The 19,806-nt window shown below is 42.8% G+C and overlaps 1 protein-coding gene across 16 annotated transcripts in view; it reads right to left on the bottom strand.

The window, feature by feature from the left end:
• Positions 1–19,806, bottom strand: part of LOC118392778 (forkhead box protein P2-like) — a 115,423-nt gene that overhangs the window by 84,126 nt on the left and 11,491 nt on the right. For all 16 annotated transcript variants that reach the window (XM_052460110.1, XM_052460121.1, XM_052460126.1 and 13 more), the window contains one exon: positions 17,451–17,504. Coding sequence is in view for 10 of the 16 variants with exons in the window: in XM_052460114.1 (XP_052316074.1) it covers positions 17,451–17,504 (54 nt within the window). In the remaining 6 variants the exon portion in view is untranslated. The remainder of the gene's footprint in view (positions 1–17,450; positions 17,505–19,806) is intronic.

The following is a 19,806-nucleotide window of genomic DNA, read 5'->3' as shown; positions in this document are numbered from 1 at the left end:
GGTGTTCCTATTGTTTTGTTCACTCAGTGTATATAGACAGTAGATTAGATTGTGTTTAACAGGTCAGTGCTATCAGCAACAGTTCAGTGGTACATAGATCTGTCTTGTCTGGTACTGGAGCTCCACTCACCTCACTGTTCTGAACTACCACTGACACACAGAGGCCACCCATTCATGACAGTAATACCATTCAACCAGACACCAATTACATAAAAGAAAACTTAAATTAATTCAGGAAAAATGGCATCTCACCAAAGAATAATAAACTCATTATATGGACATTTCTAACTTAACCGTTCTCCACACCGCCGCTAATTTAAACCTAATTTTTACTAGCCACTAATTCGGCGAGGGCGGGATAGGAATTACATCTGGAGGTAATTCTCAGAATGGAACGGAGCCCAGTGGAGGCTACCCAAATAAAAAAGGGGAACTATTCAGGAGAGTGGGAGTTCCGGGCTCTGAAACTGCACTTCTCGCAAAAAAATGTTTTCATCGTGCTGTCATCAGTCTAGGCTTAAAGAAGACGTAGGTGTTGCAGGTGGAGAAAGATGATTTCTGGAGATGGAGTTGTGGAAGGGAAGGAGGGAATGAGAGAGAGGGAGGGAGGGACAGAGAGTGAGTAAGAGAGAGAAAGAGAGAGAGATAGAGAGAGAAGGAGAGAGAGGCAGGAAAGGGAGAGAGCTACTCCAGCTGGACATCTGTAGAGACCCATGCGGGGGGGGGGGTTGTGTAAAAGGCCAGGGGGTCAGAGAGGACCTGCAAGCTGGTGGGATGCTCTGTTAAGTCTTGGTTTATAATAAGCTCTACACTCAGGCTGGTGGCAAACACACACCTGAGGTTCTGGAACTGAGATGTAGAACCAGCTCTCTCTATTTTACCGCACCTGGCGGTCAACTTTTGGTCAACAGTCTCAAAGAATTTACTCAGTGAAGGTACAGTAGTTGCTTGTCTGGAAACTTTTGCGGAATGTCATTTTTTGAATCATGAAGTTCAGCTCCGTGGAGGTGGACTCCTAAAACTCTGCATTCACAAGGGAGGAAGTGAGGGAGGGGAAGAAGAAGGAGATAGGGATTAAATTGTGAGCGTGGCAAAACACACCAATCAAGCTTCTTTCTCCGTCTGGTTTGGTTTCCAACAATCCAATAGCGTGAAAAGTCGCTCTGTAAACGGGACGTTTACATTCAATACAGAAATTTGCAGTTCCCAGATATACGCCACAACCACCCCCTCCACCTCCTCTTCAGCAGAAAATTTGTTTTCCAAATGAAAATAAACTGAGGCTGGCTGGTTTGAGGCAGTTAAACTCAGGAATATGAGATCAAATAAAGGCTCCCGTGGAGGCTGAAAGGAGAAATGAAATCACTTCTGAGAGGGAGATGTACCTCGTAATAAAATTACTTCTTTATATCTTTCTAAACGGCACGTTTTCCCCAGGAGTGGTTAAGGCTTTCCTCGGTCAAAGACAGTATGCAAGTGGCAATTTTTACTTCTGGTAGATGATTCTGTGGCACACTTCTCGAGACTCGGTGTGATGCTCTGCAATTTGCCTCGGAAAACGAAAAAAGTATTTCAAGCAACAAGTTTTTGGCTGAACTTTGCTGGAGTTTAGAAGTCACTTTGATGGTTTTCCCGGAAACATGTCAATGTCAATGAAAACTCCAATGTTCCATCCAATTGAAAATACCGGGAATGGCAATAAGCTCCACATTGCTTTTCAATGACTACCTGTTCGTTCCAGTGCACTCTTGTATGGTGGGCTCAAGTATGTAGTAGATTGCCAACCATCCATGGGCATACACCACAAACAAATAGAGACTCATCTTGCAGAGTGGGACAGTGAATGAAGAAGGACGTCACTTTGAAAATAGTCACCTACTGCAATTATTACACGGCCATTTCATTTGGCATTGGGACAATTGCCTGAACACAGAGTGACCGAGCGGGCGCAACTACCTAAACAACATGTCATTGATTTTGTGTTTAAAAAAAAAAAAAGACTTTCAGACCACATTTTAGCCATAGCCAGGCAGCCAACGTATGAAGAGGACATTTGGAGGAATACATGATAGTTTATTATAAAGAGGCTATTAAAGTTGCAATAAAAAGACATTAGCTGGAGAAATGAGCCACTTACCAGTTTTCTTCCTCACTACCTTAAAAGCTGTCCACATTCAGGGCTTTGAGTGGAGGGAAAAGCAGACGGCGATGGCATTAAAAGTGGGACTAGGCGCACAATTTATCAAGACAGAAATTGATGGTGGGCTCGAGAGCGGCGTGCATGTTGTAATATGGTTGATTTCAAAATGACAAGGAGAAAGGTCATATTTTCGAAATTTGTCGGAGAAAATTTGAGTGGCTTAAACTCAAGGAGTTTTTTTTTTTTAAAGTGCAGTGTACGCTACAATGGACATCACTCAGTGAACACCCTCATTTTGTAGAAATTGCCCACAAACGAAAGTAACCCTCTCTTGTAGTCAACTCTTGACTCATGTAGAGAACACGTGTTTTTCTATCACTTTTGATGTATTTTTAAATGGGGGGCTGTGAAGGTTAATCCAAGAAAACCCAACACTTAATTAAAGCAATTAACTTAAGTCGTTCCCAAGTCCCCAACAGTTACAACAAACGTGTGATGTGTTCTGTGTTTCTCCTACAGGCTTGTTTTTACTCTCTTGGCATGCAATTAAATGGTTTACGACAAGTTGATGATATTTTGCTGAGACAGAATTCATCTCTGCGTAATAGGGAACATCGTTTTCGGTGACAATCCGCGAGTGTGTTTACAAACATTAGATTAATGAGTTAGTTTACATGCATTTAGAGACCATTCTCACTACAGATCCTTTCACATCAGATCCCAAAATAGTTATTGGATTGTGCATCTCACGCAGTTTACAAGTCATATACTGGGACGATGTTGTGAAGTTATTATCTGGGTGGGTTTTAATTTACAACACAGACGCCCAATTATACTGTATTTAGAGGTTGTACTAATTTGGGAGAACATTCTGACATCATTAAACTTTCCATTTTGCCCTGCCCCGTCGAAGCCTGTTCCTATCTATTGAGAAAGACGGATGGCAGATGGGGCTGTTTCTGACAGCTTAAAAGTGCCCATCAGCTGCTGCAGAGATGTTTCACAGCACATCCCACCATCCCATCCACCCTGCACCTCCCCAAACAAACAGCACATCCCACCATCCCATCCACCCTGCACCTCCCCAAACAAACAGCACATCCCACCATCCCATCCACCCTGCACCTCCCCAAACAAACAGCACATCCCACCATCCCATCCACCCTGCACCTCCCCAAACAAACAGCACATCCCACCATCCCATCCACCCTGCACCTCCCCAAACAAACAGCAGACTCAGACTTCAAATACATAGCAGGACTATTAGGTAATCCCTCCTTTGTTCAGACCCACTGAGCCTCACTGACTAACCAACCTCCCTCCCATCTTCTGGGTTGCCTCTCAAATGGCACCCTATTCCCTTTATAGTGCACTACCTTTGGCCAGAGCCAATGCGGTCTCTGGGAGTAGTGTGCTATAAAAAAGGAATAGGGTGCCATTTGGTACGCAGCCTTCTTCACTGTTCCAAACTCCTTTCCCTGTTCCAAACTGACAACGGAACACTTCACGCTGACACACACACACACATAGGGGGAGTGTTTGATGATGAATGATAGTAGGAATTATCTGGGAAAATATGCACATGGTATCTAATGGCAGTGAGGTAAAGCATTTGTTGTGTCACGATGATGATGACAGTTCTCTGGTTTAAAGAGAGGATGGGGGGTGACACAAGGGCTCTTTGTTTGGACTGGACAAATCTGGGGTTTCTTTTTGGATATTCAATATCCTGCAAGGTACCCGACAGAGTTGCAGTAGTCTAGTGTCTGGAAGTTTGGCTAGGATGAGAGAGCACAGAGGGCAGAGGTTCACTAAGTGAGTCTGTTGTATTGTCGAATGGCTTTTTAGAGCAATTGCTGAGTGGTTTGCGTGAGTCGCTTCCAACAAAGCCTGGCAAATCAATCTGTGAAGAAATGCTACACAGGCCAGATGTGGCACTACTGCACAAAAAGAAACAAAACAACCCACTTGTACAAGAAGACCATGCAGAGCCTAAAGTACTTAAAGTACACAAAATAATACGGTTCAATGCCAAAATGCTGACAGCCTAGTTTCTGTTGAAAACCTGCTTGTTATTTTAGGTGGCTTCTCTGAAGTACAATGCGTCAAAGTGTGTGTGGAAACATCTTACTTTGAAATGCATCTTCTTCCCTATTGACTTGACAAGATGCCGGGAAGAATGAAAGACAAATGTGTCATTAATAGACGCCTTTTTATTTACAGTAGTTCTGTTTCTGAAAGCACACCGCACACTTATAAATGCAAGGCTTGCTTTAGGGAGGTGAACTTTTCACACCTTTCAAAGCCACAAAATGTGATGTTTTTTTGGGGGGGTTTCTGCAGCTGCTGCTCTGCACTAATGCAAAAGACGGTGTCATATGAAAGATTTTCCTCTCCTCCCCAAACCACAGGCCTGGTCATTAATGAAATACAGGCCGTGCAGTGAGGTCATACAAAGTCTAGATTTCAGCAGCTACACTTAAAAACCGCTCAGAAAGAATAGAGAAACATGAACACAAATCAGATTTCCAAGCTCCAAGGACAGGGGAAAATAAATAACTAGAAGAGAAAGCGCAGCGCAGCCCCTGCCCTCCTCTCACATTTTCCTAGCACTTTGCAAACAACCGTCAACTGCTGCTCAGAAACAGTTCACAATGAGAGCAGACTAAACAATCAGATCCCAGCCAAGGAAAATGCTAAGCAACTCTGCACACAGGATGTCTCACCCTAATTGCCAACTATCAAATCTCACAATGGAATCTGTCCATTTGGCAAAAGCCTTATAGCAAAAGCTGGTGAAATGTCGTTTTAAAAAGTGTCAACTTTTTACCGGAAAAAAAGGGAGACGAACAGTTTTGAAAGGAATTTGATTTTTTACATTTGGCTTTGTATGATTTCTTTTTCAGGGGGTTTATAAGGCTTACAGGAAGCTCCGCAGACTGTGTGAGTGTTACAAAGAAAGCATTATTAGACAAAGGGTGTTTGGGGTCTTGTAAACTAATGATTAAAATCCCAAGCAGTTAGATAAACACATTAAATGGGTCCCTGAAGACACTAAGACTCAGAGAGAAAGAGAGAAGAGAGAGAGTGGTAGAGAGAGAAAAGGGAGGAGAAAGGGAGAGAGAGACGGGGGGTTACTGGGGAGGAGAGACAGTGTAACTGGGATCAGGGGACAGACAGGTAGGAGGGAGACTGGGAGGAGGCACTGGGACTTGAGAAAGAGGGCTAATCGGACTGTCACTCCATGTGGCGCTCTGTTTTTTTAACCGTTTTTTTCTTCCTCTTCAAGTCAGAGTCGTGCTCTGAGATCCCCAAACTTCAAACAACCAGAATACCAGCACATTCATAAAACAGAACAGAACTACTGGGAATTAAAGAAGGCAGGGTGGGGGGGGGGGGAACACCAAACAGGTAGCAGGCCTCAACAGCAGATGGTAAAATTAACATTTCAACAGTTCCTTCCTTTCATGTAGGTCTCGGCAGTGCTGCCTCTGTTTTTTTCTGGGGAAAATGTAAGGGCTCGGTTTGGAAAGATGCAGGGTTGGAAAAAGCATCTGGAAAAAAGGGGGGAAGAGGAATATTGGCTTATTGCTCCTGATGGTCCTCTTCTATGAAAAATTAAATAGGTCTGTTTTGCAGGTTTCCCTCTCCGGAGTGCTCTAAGCTGTGCTATGGAAACATCATCTCGGTAATTTATACGCGAAAGAACACCTGGCGATGAAAGAAAATCCACTCAAACCCAATACGTTGACTCTTTCACCTCTCTTTTAATCGCATTCAATTCACGGCTCCCAATGAGTGGCGATCATCGAGATGGAGACACATACAACACAGCTTCATGGAGTTCACGTTTGATTTCGCGCAAATAAATATCGAGACGTACTTGTCAAAAGATGCCCCTGAGACACTTATATTACAGCGAAGCATCGCGAAATAAAATGAAGATGCAGAACAGCCGGTCTCATTTCAGCCCATTCCAACGGAACGGCTCTGTCGTGCCCATTCATTTGGACACAGTTATGGCTAAATTACATGTGTTCCACCTCTGTGACATTTGAAATGCAATTAAAAGCTGGTTATGAAAGTGTGCGGACTTCCTCGCGATGAAGGGAAAGGGAATCACTCCCGTGATTAACATGCAAACGAGCTCACGCTGGCAGAGTAGATTGGGGTTTGAAAACCTCAATTACTTTTGTGTGATTATCTATTTACCAGTACACAGATCCCCATTTTTCATCTCCACCATGGGGAGACCCCCCCCCCCACCACGCAATGATTTGGGCTCAATTATACTCCCGCCTTTATTTATGATGCAGATATTACCGACATACCTGGTTATTTTTCACTATGGTATATCGCCTTCATGCAGGGGATTCATACACATGGAGGAGCATTAGAGGACCAACACCTATGAATGCTATGCTTAACCATTTAGTTTGGAGCACATGATATCTTCTCCCACCCCGGTCCCAAACCACCACCCCATATTTAAACTCAGTTTGGTTCATACTGGAAAACGAGGTGCCCTCACTTTATTTCTGACAGGATCAGGAGTAAAAGGGGGGGGGTCAATAGCTCTCTTCTCGAACACTTACTCTTTCTCAGCCATTGTGCGTTTAGCATTTTATACTTTTAAGTTAGAGAAAGAACAAAGAATTAGAGGCTTTTAAAATGCGTGGAGGCCATTACTGAAACACTACCGACAGATAGTTGCCAGTATATCAAGTGTGGCGGCGAAGGTAGGTAAAGATGTGGATTTAAATGAACTGCTGCAGCCATAGAAACACTCTCAGCCTGGCTGATGCAATTATCAACGGAACGCCTGGCAGCATCAGAGGAATCTAATTTAATTCATTTAAACGGGTGAATAACTACGGAATTCCTGTTGTAAGAGATTTATATTGAAAATGAACATTCCTGGAATTCAGGAATTGGCAATGCTTGGGAAATACCAAACGATAGGGAAGTGTAACAGGCTATGCTTCATCTTTGAAGAGGTGCAGACGGATAAGAGGTCCGCTAAGGAAACAATGTTCGTATCAGCGTTTAAGATATATCATTAAGACTTTTTAGGAACATTATGTCGAAAATATCATCCAATAAATAAACAAATTGTTCCTTTACACTCAGTGAGGCACCTGAAATAAGACAAGCCTTTGGCCATAACTATACTGTATATGTCACACTAATACGCAACTATCAGGTTTGTAGTAATATAATAACCTACCTTTTAACAAGTTCAATTATTGTTTTGTTTTGGGAGAGTTCCCCCTTAACTTGTTTCCCTGAGCCATAGATAGAGATAGGGAAAGCCACTCTGTCTCAGGAGTAGAAGAGGGATCCAGGCTTTTGGAGCGTGCGGAACATACATTAAAAAAACATCCCCTGTTGCTTTGGCCAGGGGCGCAGAGGAGGAAAAAGGAAACAGTGCCATCAAGTGAAATTTCTGAGGATTCCTCAAGTGCTAAGACAGACAGATCCCCCCCCTTCTGATTAGGGCTCTGACAGTAACAGTAATAGATACTTAAGCCTTCACTGTAGTGATCAGTGTTTGTGTTAACAACAATAGATATTTACCACTGACTGACTTGCACATATTTACAGGTATTCAAAGGTTTTTGAAATAGACATCTTCATAAATCTAAAGAAGGATAGAAGACAGATATAGCAGGTACAGATGGGTTGTTCAGTAGACCGTGAAGGTGTTAATACAGTCCAGTGGAAGTTGAAGGCACAAGATATTTCTACTCAATGGATTGTCAATGAGGGCTGTTGAAGATTTCATCAGAAGTGCATAACAGTGGCTGGGAAATACAATGACATTTCAAACGGAGGAAAATCATTTTTGGGAAAAACCTTTTGTCTCACGTTTATGTCGCCAGATTGACTTTAGATGCAGTATAATGTGAGGCCATCGGATTTTAGTTAGCTAACGTTAGCATTGCTAGCCATTTTTTTTACAAACTTTGCTAGCTAATGACAAGTGTCAAGTCAAGGTCCGAAAAGCTTTTTAACCAGCTACTACCCCCAAGCCATAAGACTCCTGAACAGCTAATCAAATGGACACCCAGACTATTTGCATTGTCCCCACCCCCCATTTTTACTCTGCTTCTACTCTCTGTTTGTTATCCATGCAGAGTCACTTGACCTCTACCTACATATTACCTCAATTACCTCAACTAACCGGTGCCCCCGCACATTGACTCTGTACCGGTACAACCTGTATATAGCCTCGCTACTGTTCTTTTATTGTTGCTCCTTAATTATTTGTTATTTTAAAAAAGATATGTTTACTTCAGTTTATTTTAGCAAATACTTTCGTAACATTTTTTTCTTAAAACCGCATTGTTGGTTAAGGGCTTGTAAGTAAGCAGTTCACTGTAAGGTACCTGTTGTATTCGGCGCACGTGATAAATAACATTTGATGTGATTGACATCTGTCTAAAGTCAATTTGACGACACGATGATGACGGCGAAGTTGTTTCCTACTAAATATTTTGCCTACGTCAGCAATGTCATCGTATTTCCAAGCACTATAGTGTGATTTAGATGAAACCGCCATCGGCCTCTGTTCAGAAAGCCTGGGCTTATTACGATTCTTGAGCCCCACTATGGTGGAGGGCGGCTTAAGAACGTTCATAACAACCATAACCAGAGGTGCAACCAATGAATAGGTTCCCCAGTCTTACCAAGGTCCCCAATCTACCAGATTCACACTGGTTTATGCTCACTATCTAACTGTAAGCGTTTCTTAGCACCTCTTGGGGACACAGATAATTAAGAACCATGAAATGCCTTCAAAACAATGCTCATATCAATTGTATTGTGTGTACAGTGCAACGTAAGAATTCCAAACTAACAAGAGAATAAAATGTTTTATATGAAAATCCATAACCTTGCCCATTGTTACACGTCCTTACACCCGGACAAAATATGCACTCGAGGATGTATAGACCATGGAAAACGAGGTGTAGACACTGCCGCCATCCCCGAGTGTGGAATGACAATTTGCATAATTAAACCTATATAAAAGCTAATTACATAAATAAATGAGTGAGGGTATCACAGAGAGAAAGAGTGTCTGTTCATATGCAATGTTTAAACCTCCCCCTTCCTTCCAGCCCTGTCTAAATCTATTGATCTGTGAAACACAGTACTCAGGGGAGGCGATTCAGTTAATATCATACATCTAATGATGAGATGAATAACGATTATACCATTTGGTAATTAAACGTCTTTACAAACCATTTAACTGACTGTGCGTCACAAAGGGGTCGCCAGAGGTCAGAATGATTGTTTTTCATTTTCCCTGCTTCGGCGCGAAGGAAGGGGTGGGGGGGGGGGGGTTGGAGAGAAACACTGAGTAACACTGTGTGACACAATGGTGAAAATACTTAATGGTTGTTAGCAGCTATACTGTAGTGCTAATCTTTAATGCCGTCAAGACTCTTGAAGGGAAAACAATTTATGAAGAAAAAAAGAGAGAAAAAAGAACACGCCAAGACAAAACATCTGGCCTTCATCACACTGTAGGAGTCTGAGTAAATCTTTATATTTAGAAACCTCATTAGCTCACTTATAATGCACAATCTCACAAACAGAAAGAGACACGACAATGTGGCGGGAGAGAAAAATAATTATATATTTCGCTGTGATCTGTAAAAATGGAGGAAGGGGCGGGGACACACTGGTGGTGAGGCTTACTCTAGTATGTGCCTGCAGACGCTTTGGCCTGTGTGCATTAGTGTGTCTGATCCATACAAAGGTGCATTAAACACACATGGAGGAGGGCCACTTAACTGTCAACAGCTACAATCTAATCCCTACTTACAGGCAATAATCACCTGATGTTGTGATGTCCGTTTGTTGTTCCGTAGACAGACAACTTTCCAAAGGGCATGTACAGGTTCATCTCTAGCTAATGGCAGAAACATATGCTGCTGTCTAGCCTACGTGGAACTACACACTCTTAGAAAAAAAAAGGTGCTATCAAGAACCAAAAAGGGTTCTTTCGCTGTCCCCATAGGAGAACCCTTTGAAGAACGCTTTTTTAGTTCCGGGTAGAACGTTTTCAACAGAGAGCTCTACCTTCAACCAAAAAGGGTTTTCCTATGAGGACAGCTGCAGAACCCTTGTGGAGCCCTCTTCTCGAAGAGTTCTAGGCCTTTTAACGGTTTAAGGGTTAACACATGTGAGGGGTTAACACACACACACACAGACACACACAGACACACACACACACACACACACACACACACACACACACACACACACACACACACACACACACACACACACACACACACACACACACACACACCAAACTAACCTTTCCTTTCAACCTTATCCTCATACCGCTAACAATCCCTTTCTTCTGTGGCTGGCTCGGGTGCATTCATGTAGCATTTACTTACAAAGGCAATTGTGCGCTTCTCGGTCTCTTATTGAATGATAGGTGGTAAACATTGTCATTGGAAAGGCAGGTTGGATTAAAGCCTGGTACAGCCATTGAGAGGAACAGTAAGAGGGGTGAAATGCGAACAATGGTAAAAATGGAGGGCAGTATCACAGGGTCCAATGTCTGCTATGCTGAATACATGTGAGATTATGAGACCCATTCCATCATTTACATAATGTAAAAACTATTTCTCTCTCTCTCCATCCACCCCCAACTATTCACTAAATAAATGAGAAAACTATCACAGCACAGAAATATTTGACAAAAGCAAGAGAGACTGAATTCCCAATGACCTCGGCGCCTTGCGACAATGCACACACAGTCCAAACGCTCTTTCGTGAGCAGCCAACTGAGTAAGACCTGGAAGAATATTTATTATTGAGCACAATGGCAAAAGTATTACCTTGTCACCTATACCACTTTACAGTGCAGAAAGGAATCGTATCAAACACAAGGGGAATTTGACATAATTCTGGTTGAGAATATGAAAGGTAGCTAGTTTCTTTAAACGAGGGGTCCATAGTGGTCTACAAGAAGTTTAAGAAATGAACACAATGATCATTTTGATGTGATTTGGTTAAGCCTGAAGTAACAATGACTGGGTCAGGGATTCAACCGACACACTTAGTCCATCTATTCAGAAAATATATTGAAATATTAATGGGAAAGAAAAGGAAAAGGAGGTTTAAAGTTCAACAGAAAAAAAATGATATGAACTTCTTTGGCTGACGTGCAGCCTTCGGGCTGTTTGTGTAGGCACAAGTTGAAGAGTAATGGAAAAACTCTGTATTTACAGTCAATAAGAGTTTTACGACACAGTTGAGACTGTCGTCAGGGGCTATTTGGTTTGGGACAGTTTCCTACCACTAACCAACAAAATACAAATAGATGAGAGCCCTGAGGACATTTTCCTTTTTCATGCAAATAATTCTGCATGCTAGCAATACATGTGTCATCCACCCTAAGCATACAATGATTTAGGATAGTCATTCATCCACATACCATACATTCATACGTATGTACACTACCTCATCACAAAAGTATGGGCTAGACAAGGACACTGTACCGTACAATCTATAGTTTGTGAATGTATAGGTGGCATTCCCTGGAACAGGCTTTAAATCAAACTGTTAGCTTTCTGCAAAGCTTCTTAAAAAACATTGGACTTGTGAAATTCCTGAGCCATAGAAAATACCTCTCTCTCCCTCAAACCTCCTGATCACCACCCCACCTCCACCACCCAGTCCATCAACAAAACTCCATGAGCCAATAGGAATTGTACCTCTTCACACTCCGTGCGTGTGAGTGTTTTGTGTGCGCGTACGTGTATGCGGTCGTGTGTGCATCCGTGCGTGTGAGCCTGTCGGCCGGCATGCCTGTGAGTGAGTGTGTTTTACCTGCCAGATCATTCCAGTCTATTCCAGAGAATTCTCATATGGCAACCTATTTTATTTACTTTATCTTCAATAAAATGGTTCAGTGAGCATTAGCAACTTTGAGACACGAATTTCAATCAGTCCTATGGCAGCGGCGTCAGTCTGCGTTAAAGCCAGCGCAGCAGTGTGTGTGTGTGCTCTGCGAGGTGCAGCGGAGGGAGCAGCGCTGCAGACAGGCTGAGCTGCAAGCAACCGAGTGCAGTGAGAGGGCTCTAATAACACAAAGGGAGGGAGAGCGGGAGGGAGGGAGAAGGGGACAGAGGGAGGAGAGTGAAGGGAAGAAGGGAGACTAGAGATCGTTAGAGGGAGGGAAGAGAGAAAGAGTGGGTAAAATGGAGAGAGAGGATGAGATAAGCGTGGGAGAGAGAGCGAGATAGAGAGAGAGAGAAAGAAAGGACCAAACAAGTAAGGTCGAGAAAGTGTACAATAAACACAGGCGAGCAGCTCTACACCCCAGGACCTCTTCAGGATGACTGACAAGTGAAAGCTCTCACTGACCGGGACCTTCATTTTACATGACATGAGAAGGAGTGGAACTCAACTGCTGCGGCAGAGTATAACTGAGAGGCTCTCTAGGGGGGAAAGTTGGAAAGTTGGAAAACTCACACTCACTCACTCACCACTCACTCACTCACTCACCACCACCACCACTCACTCACTCACTCACTCACCACTCACTCACTCACTCACTCACCACTCACTCACTCACTCACTCACTCACTCACTCACTCACTCACTCACTCACACACTCACTCACTCACACACACACACACACACACACACACACACACACACACACCATTTCCCTTCACAGGTGAGCAGGACCAACAGACAGCCTGGTGCTTCATTCACTTAACTGGAGAGGTGCTGCAGACAGGATGTATGTATGCAGACTGAATCTTTTCCACATGATGTGCCTCAGGCTGTTTTTGTCAACTGCACTCTGAGCAGCACAGAGTCAGGTAGTATGACCACATGATTGCCCGAGAGGCACCTCTCGGAGAGGGCTGGGGACACGCTGAAATTCCCACGCATGATGAGGTGTAATCAGAAACCCCATTCAGAGGGGTAGCCAAGTTTGTCAACATATATAGATTCCACATTCCAACTCCTGTCGGGGTTCTGACCCAAATCAAGCAAGTTGTCGGCTTGTCGTCTCGCCACAGAGACAGACACTTTCTTCCCATTCTGGGAAAAGCAGGTAGCAAGTGACATTTTGTCTTGCATTGTGGTTTGTGGACAGGGAAGTGGGATTCGAGGCCCTTGTAGTATTTCCTCCCCTCTGCATCTCTTTTCAAGCTCCAATCAAATGATCTTAATGAACAAAGCAGTTGGCTTGTTGCCTCTGAGGTAAAAGCTTTTGCAACAGCTGTGACTGGGGCTCGATTTGAAGCAAGGAGAAACAGCTTGTGAAATAGAGTTATCTACAGGATCTTAACTTGAAGAGCCAACACAACGCTACATTTTGATGCCAAATTTGTAATCTTAATCATTTTAGTTAAGCTTTCTTTAATGTTTCAAAACAAAAACGTGTTACACTTTGGACTGCTACTGACGTATAAGATCAAAATGAAAGATGTAAACCTGGTGGTGTTGGTGAATAATTACTCAATTTGGTTTAGTATAAAAAAAAGTTTGCATAATATACAAAATGTGAAACTGAACACGTGTATTATCATTTACATTTAGATTAACCTTCTTTGCGGCCAATTATTCCAATAATCTGAGAGTCTTATGACACCACAGGAGGCCGGAATCCTTCAGACTCCATTGCTTCAAAGCTTTAAAAATGTATGACTCTTAGAAACCAATTGCTGTTAATAGTGTATTTCTTTTATGGCATCATTTACACAATGTTTTCACTTTGGTTCAACTTCCACATAGGATTCAGCCACAGTTCATTCAAAATGGGTCATGGGTATTCTTTTCTGCGCTGCACATATATTGATTTATGACTATATTTAAGGAGCTAGGAGGAGCACATGCATTCATAAAACACATACATTCTATCAACATGATTGGTCAACATTGTGTTGACAAATCCCCACCTATCGTAATTCAAAGGAAGCCGATAGCAAAAGATAACAACAGAGGCTTTGTATACGTTTGGGAAAATGACCGTGTTTCCTGAATGCTGCGGCGATAACGCACAGGTTCAAACTGTCGAGATAATCAACATTAGACCTGCCACAAAGAACGTGCAACTATGTGAAACCAATTCACTGGACACGATCACCTGCAACTGAAGCGACTCGTAATTCTTCCCACCTGAAATAACGAGTTCAAACCGATGTCAAGCCGCTCTGATGTCATGCCTTTTGAGGCTTTTGTTTCACAATAATCTCGGGCACTTGGAAACATGCCCATCAGTCTGGGCTTCCGCACCAAGGCTCTTTCCAAATGAAGTCAGAGGGAAAGAATGACATGTGAAACACTAGATGTGTCTCGTTTATAAAGAATGAAGATTGTGCGTACAATATCCGCCATCAGTCATGTCCAAAGTCCTTAGCAAGCGGGGACCCAATGCATGCTGAATGGGGAGGTGGACTTAAGTCCTATAGTTTATCCTATGAGGGGTCTATAAGGGGCCACAACCCCCAGTGTGATCTGCTCAGCCTTTGAGACATTTAGAGAGACACAGACTGGCTGACTGACCAGCCGCCCGCCAGGACTGCATCCATGGCCATTCACACGGTTGATTAGCATACCCCCTTCCTTTCCTCCCTGGATCAATAATCTCATTGAGTCAGTGTGTCTTCTCCATCAGGAGTGATGGCAGCTAGGTAGAGGCACCCCCTTTTGTAACTCTATTCTCATGGCAACTGTCCACTCCAGACAAACACTCCTCTACACTCTATCTATTCTGGACTCCTCTTCTCCTTTTCATTCTGGGTCCTCATTACTCCTCTTCTGAACAGGCAGGAGGAGAGACAAATAAACCTTGAAACAACCAAAATGGATCGAAAAGGTAAGGAGATAACATATCAGCGCCAAGGTCTTTCTTGATAAAGCAGATTTGAATGTTTTTTAAATTTTTAAGTTTATCTTGTTAGGCTTTTCAAACTGAAGGAACATACTGTGGAGAAGCAATAGGTTACACATGGTGTGCTTGCACCAAGTGAAGGACAAGGGGAAGGTTGAAAATAGATGTATCAGGTGTGAATATATATTTCCTGTGAGGCAAAGTACAATTCCAGAATCTTATTTTAAAAAACTCCCAACTCCTAATCCAACCAAAGAGTTGTAAAGAGTAGGACGTGGGTCCACTCTTGGTCCAATTTGCTCACGGCATGACACTATCAGACCCCAAACCAAACCTCATTAAACTGGAATATGGAAACTTGGGGAAGTTCCAAAACTTTTTTCCCCTCCAAGTGGGAAGACAAAACAGTGAACCATAAAGAGAGGAATATAAGAAGGAAGGGAAGAACGAGAGGCAGGCAGATCCTTGGGAGGACTGGAGAGTGAGGAAGTGAACGTTTGATGAGTAATACTTTTTTTTGTTGTAGACGGGGCTTAACTTTGAAATATTCCGGGGTGTTTCTGAATGGGGGATTGACCAATGACCTGATCCCAGCCGCACACTGGGCGCCGGGGTTAATGGTGGATAAAGATTAAAAAAATGGGCGCTAGCCTGATCTCCATCCCCATCCCCATCCCCTCCAATCCCAAATCAGACCCACAATGGAGTCTGCCAACAGGGACGACTCAAGTCCCTTTGATTCTTCTCCCTCCCCAGTAGCCAGGGTGTCCAGGGTAAAGACCCGTGGAGGTTACCCTCTCCTACTCAGGGGGAAGCCAGCCGGGCTCCTTGGCTCAGAAAACCCTTTAGGGTTTTGGAAATGAAATGGCAGAAGCTCTGATCTATTACAAGAAATCAATTCCAAATTGGAAGTCTGAGGAAAAGCCATCCATCTGTGGCCTGATTCTTTAAACTAGCCAGAGATATGTTTTAATTGCTGTAGATTGTATATATGTGTACATTTACAGTCATGCAAAAGTTAGGTCAATTATACTTCTTTGGGATGATAAGAGTACTTCTGTTCCAGAACAGATATACTTCAAAGTTTTTCATCTTTGAAGATTTAAATGGGATACTCAACAAATTAAAAACTAATATTCAAATCTCTTTTAGGCAGAAGAGGGAATGGAATCTCGGTTCTGCTTAGTCTTGTGAAGATGACTCTTGGGATGTGGGCTAAGGCCTACAGCTGAGCCACCCTAACCCAGCCTCTCGCCCCGCTTGGCTCCTAGCTGCCTCGCTTGAATCATACTCTGCAGCTGAATACGGAGATAAATAGATTTTCTTCCTCAGACTGGGTCAAAATATCAAAATAAACCAGTGGCCTGGATTCAGGAATTAACCTGACAAAGAGTAGTTCTCCTCCGCAACATTGAAAAACAGATCAACACAAGCCCTGACTTTTTTTCACAGAATTAGTCAAATTCGAAAGTTTATGGGGTGACTTCTATGGAAATACTTGAGAAATATATGCAACATAAATTTAATTACACTAATAATTGATAGTGGAGAAGTTATGGAGGACTACAAACACAGAAGCCAGTACCTTTACACTTGATTTTACCTGCAAAGCAATTCACTTCAACTGTTCTGTGCTCACTGAACAATCACCCATTGTCAAGTTAGCATTCGATATCTATCTCCCATCCAATTACGGCTAAAATTCCATTCCCTCATTCCCCTCACGATGATGAGGCTTCTCCTCCCCATCGCTACTGCAGTTTACCGTCTGGCAATGTTCTGTTCAGTCTGAGACACCACCTGTGTGTCTGTCTCAGTCTGGCTGCTGTGGGGACACATTAGTAATGACGGCAGGCCTCCGCCGTAGTAGCAGTCACATAATCAGTGTGTGTCACACTTACTGTGCTGGCTGGGATTCTTTAGGCTCGTTTTGTACTGACTTGGTGACGACAAACTGCCTCAGTCATCACCGTTGGATGTCTCGTAGAGAATCTCATTGGGAATCTAAAGGGGCTTCAGATACAGAAGCTGACTCATAGAGGGGAATCGAAGAGGACAACAGAAGCTCTGAGTTGTGCAAACTGTGTGTGTGTGTTGCCACTGGGTGACGTTACAGTACTGTAGCATGCACACGCACCTCTCACTTACTACTAGTATGTCGAATTGTGCACGGAGGATTGACTTATAAACAGTGTCTCCCGGTGATTCATGCATCGACACTTCTCAGTTTGAAGTTCTGAGTGAGCTTCATCACTTCACAGGAGTTGTCTCGTCTTGTGCCTCAAGCCTCAAAAGACCAGTGTACGTGAATCCCTCGAGCTGACCTCAACATGAATTGGCAGTGGATGTGACTGTTCTGATTGGATAATAACCAGAGCAAACACACAACGCAGGGGCATGCAGAAGACTTGAGCAAAAGACTGTGTGACTCACCACTTTGGACTTCAGAATGTGGGTGCTCTTCTCACAGCCGTTGCATATTTCATCCTAAACAAATGAACATGTGTCATGAGCTAACATACCTTCACCACCTTCATGCATGTACACATAATACATTCCAACACTTCAAGCTTCTTGGTGTTAATGATCTCTGTTTATTGTGATGTGTTAGGACAGGCCATTCTCAATTAAACATGGGTGTCTAGAAAACTTTCCCAACATTCACGAAGAAGACTTTCCGATATCCTTCCTCCCAGTCCACATTGGTTGAATCTAGTACATATCATAACTTCAAAGCTACAGTAGATTGGAAGGCTATGAAGTGTGAAGACCAAACAGGCACAACCTGAAAGGTTTCATTGCAGAGGTGGAATTCTATCATGGTGGACAGATGAAGATTTGTTATATTCTACAGTGGTAACTGTGCCTCAGCTGGGCTATAGCAGTAACACTCCTACCCAGGTACAAGTTTTTTTTTAAACCACAGCAAAATTAAACACCTTTGTCCTTAAGATTAAGGATGTCATGCCCATTGAAAATGAGAAGGCAGAGGCAAGTTTCATCCATTTGTACACTGAAAATGGAGAAATGATAGTTTATTTTATGTTTATTTTTTATTTTAAATCAAAGATTTGGCCATCAGTGCCCCCTCGCAAAAAAAAGTAATGCATGACACCTCTGAGATTAATGGAAATATTAAGTATAGTTACTAGGGATGCACGATATATATCGATGAACATATCGGAATCGGACGATATTAGCTAAATATGCCAACATCGGTATCGGCCCGATGTCTAGTTTAATGCCGATGTCAAAAACCGATGTCAAAGGTGACGTGCATACCTATATAACGTAGGTACATGACGTACAATTTTGCTCTACAACTGCAATACAGCATTCCTAACCTAGCCCACAATGTCTGCTGTGTAGATAGAGCAGTCAACAAGTCGAGCAGTCATTTGAAAGAGTAAAAACGCCAAGATAATGGAATTCATTGCCCTTGACAATCAACCGTTATCTGTCGTGGGTGATGTTGGCTTTCGCGACTGGTTGAGCACCGGTACACACTAACGTTACCAAGTGCGCTATTGTTCAGATGTTGCCCTACCGGAGTTACACAGTAATAGCGTCACTGCTATTAGCTTCCCTGACATACTATGGAACGCCGTTTGGGTCTTTGCGAGTCAAAAAAGATACACGTCAAATAACACTATTTGACAATAACACTATTTGACCCATTAAATAAGCTTTTAATTTGACAAGTCAAATAACACAGTTCCATTATAGAATGTTGTGTGTTCTGAATTTGCACGTGCAAACCAAGCGCCACCACTACTATCAGTAGCACTGTCAAAGCTGTACAAAAAAGTCTGCAAACAAGCAAACACCAGCCACGAATGAAGTGTTTTCAATACTGCGTTGGTAATAAAGCATTATTTGTTTGACCGCAACTTCTGGGGTAGCTAGCTTTAGCTTGGTACCTAGCTAGCACCAATACAACCAGCCTGAAAACAATGACCAGTAGAAACTGCAGTCAATTTCACTACTCTTAGCAATGATTTAGGAATCCTTGTGTGTGTTAGCTAGGTAGCCACTTGATTTTTGCCTATTGAAATTGAACTTCAGTTCATGTAAATACATAGCTAGCCAGCTACTTAACACTGTTGCCCAAAGCTAACGTTATAAGCAGCCAGCTAGCTTCATCTGTCTAGGTAGGCTCGACCTGACCAGGTTATGTGTTGCAAAGCTAGCCACAATAAGGATGAGGCACAATAGTGGAATTTGCGGTTTGCCTTCAAAATAAAAGTACATTTTTGAAAGTGATGCAGAAGGTTACAATTGTTGGAATCATGCCATATTTAGACTAGATAATGTTAAACAAGGTTGGAATGTGAAGCAATGAAACAGGGTATCAGTCTACTTGGTGACACCCACAGAACACAACTGTGAAGAGTTTATGCAAATATTAGCGCTGTAGCTTTTATCGCGGGACTGTGACTGTGTGAAATCACCTCCCCAGTCAGCCTATTGTGTGTATTGACATTCATATTGCACTGTACAGCTTTACCTAAGGTTTGGGGATCAATGAAATGGGGTAAGAGTCTACTCAATACTCAGAGTTACCCCAACGTCCTCCTCAGAGTTATCAGACTCCACAACATCCACACAGTATTGTTTTTCCTTGAGAATAGTGTTCAATACACATAGGTTGACAATAAATGTGGCTTAATTCACAGTTGTTTCAGAGACTCGCAATAAGAGCTACGATGCTAATGTTCTCTTGGTGTCACTGAGTAGACTGAGACCCCATGTCATTGATCCACAATCCATAGGTAAGGCTGTACAGTGA

This window comes from Oncorhynchus keta, chromosome 13 (genome assembly GCF_023373465.1).
Source record: "Oncorhynchus keta strain PuntledgeMale-10-30-2019 chromosome 13, Oket_V2, whole genome shotgun sequence".
NCBI classification, from domain to species: Eukaryota; Metazoa; Chordata; class Actinopteri; order Salmoniformes; family Salmonidae; genus Oncorhynchus; species Oncorhynchus keta.
This window is presented reverse-complemented; position numbering and strand designations above follow the sequence as displayed.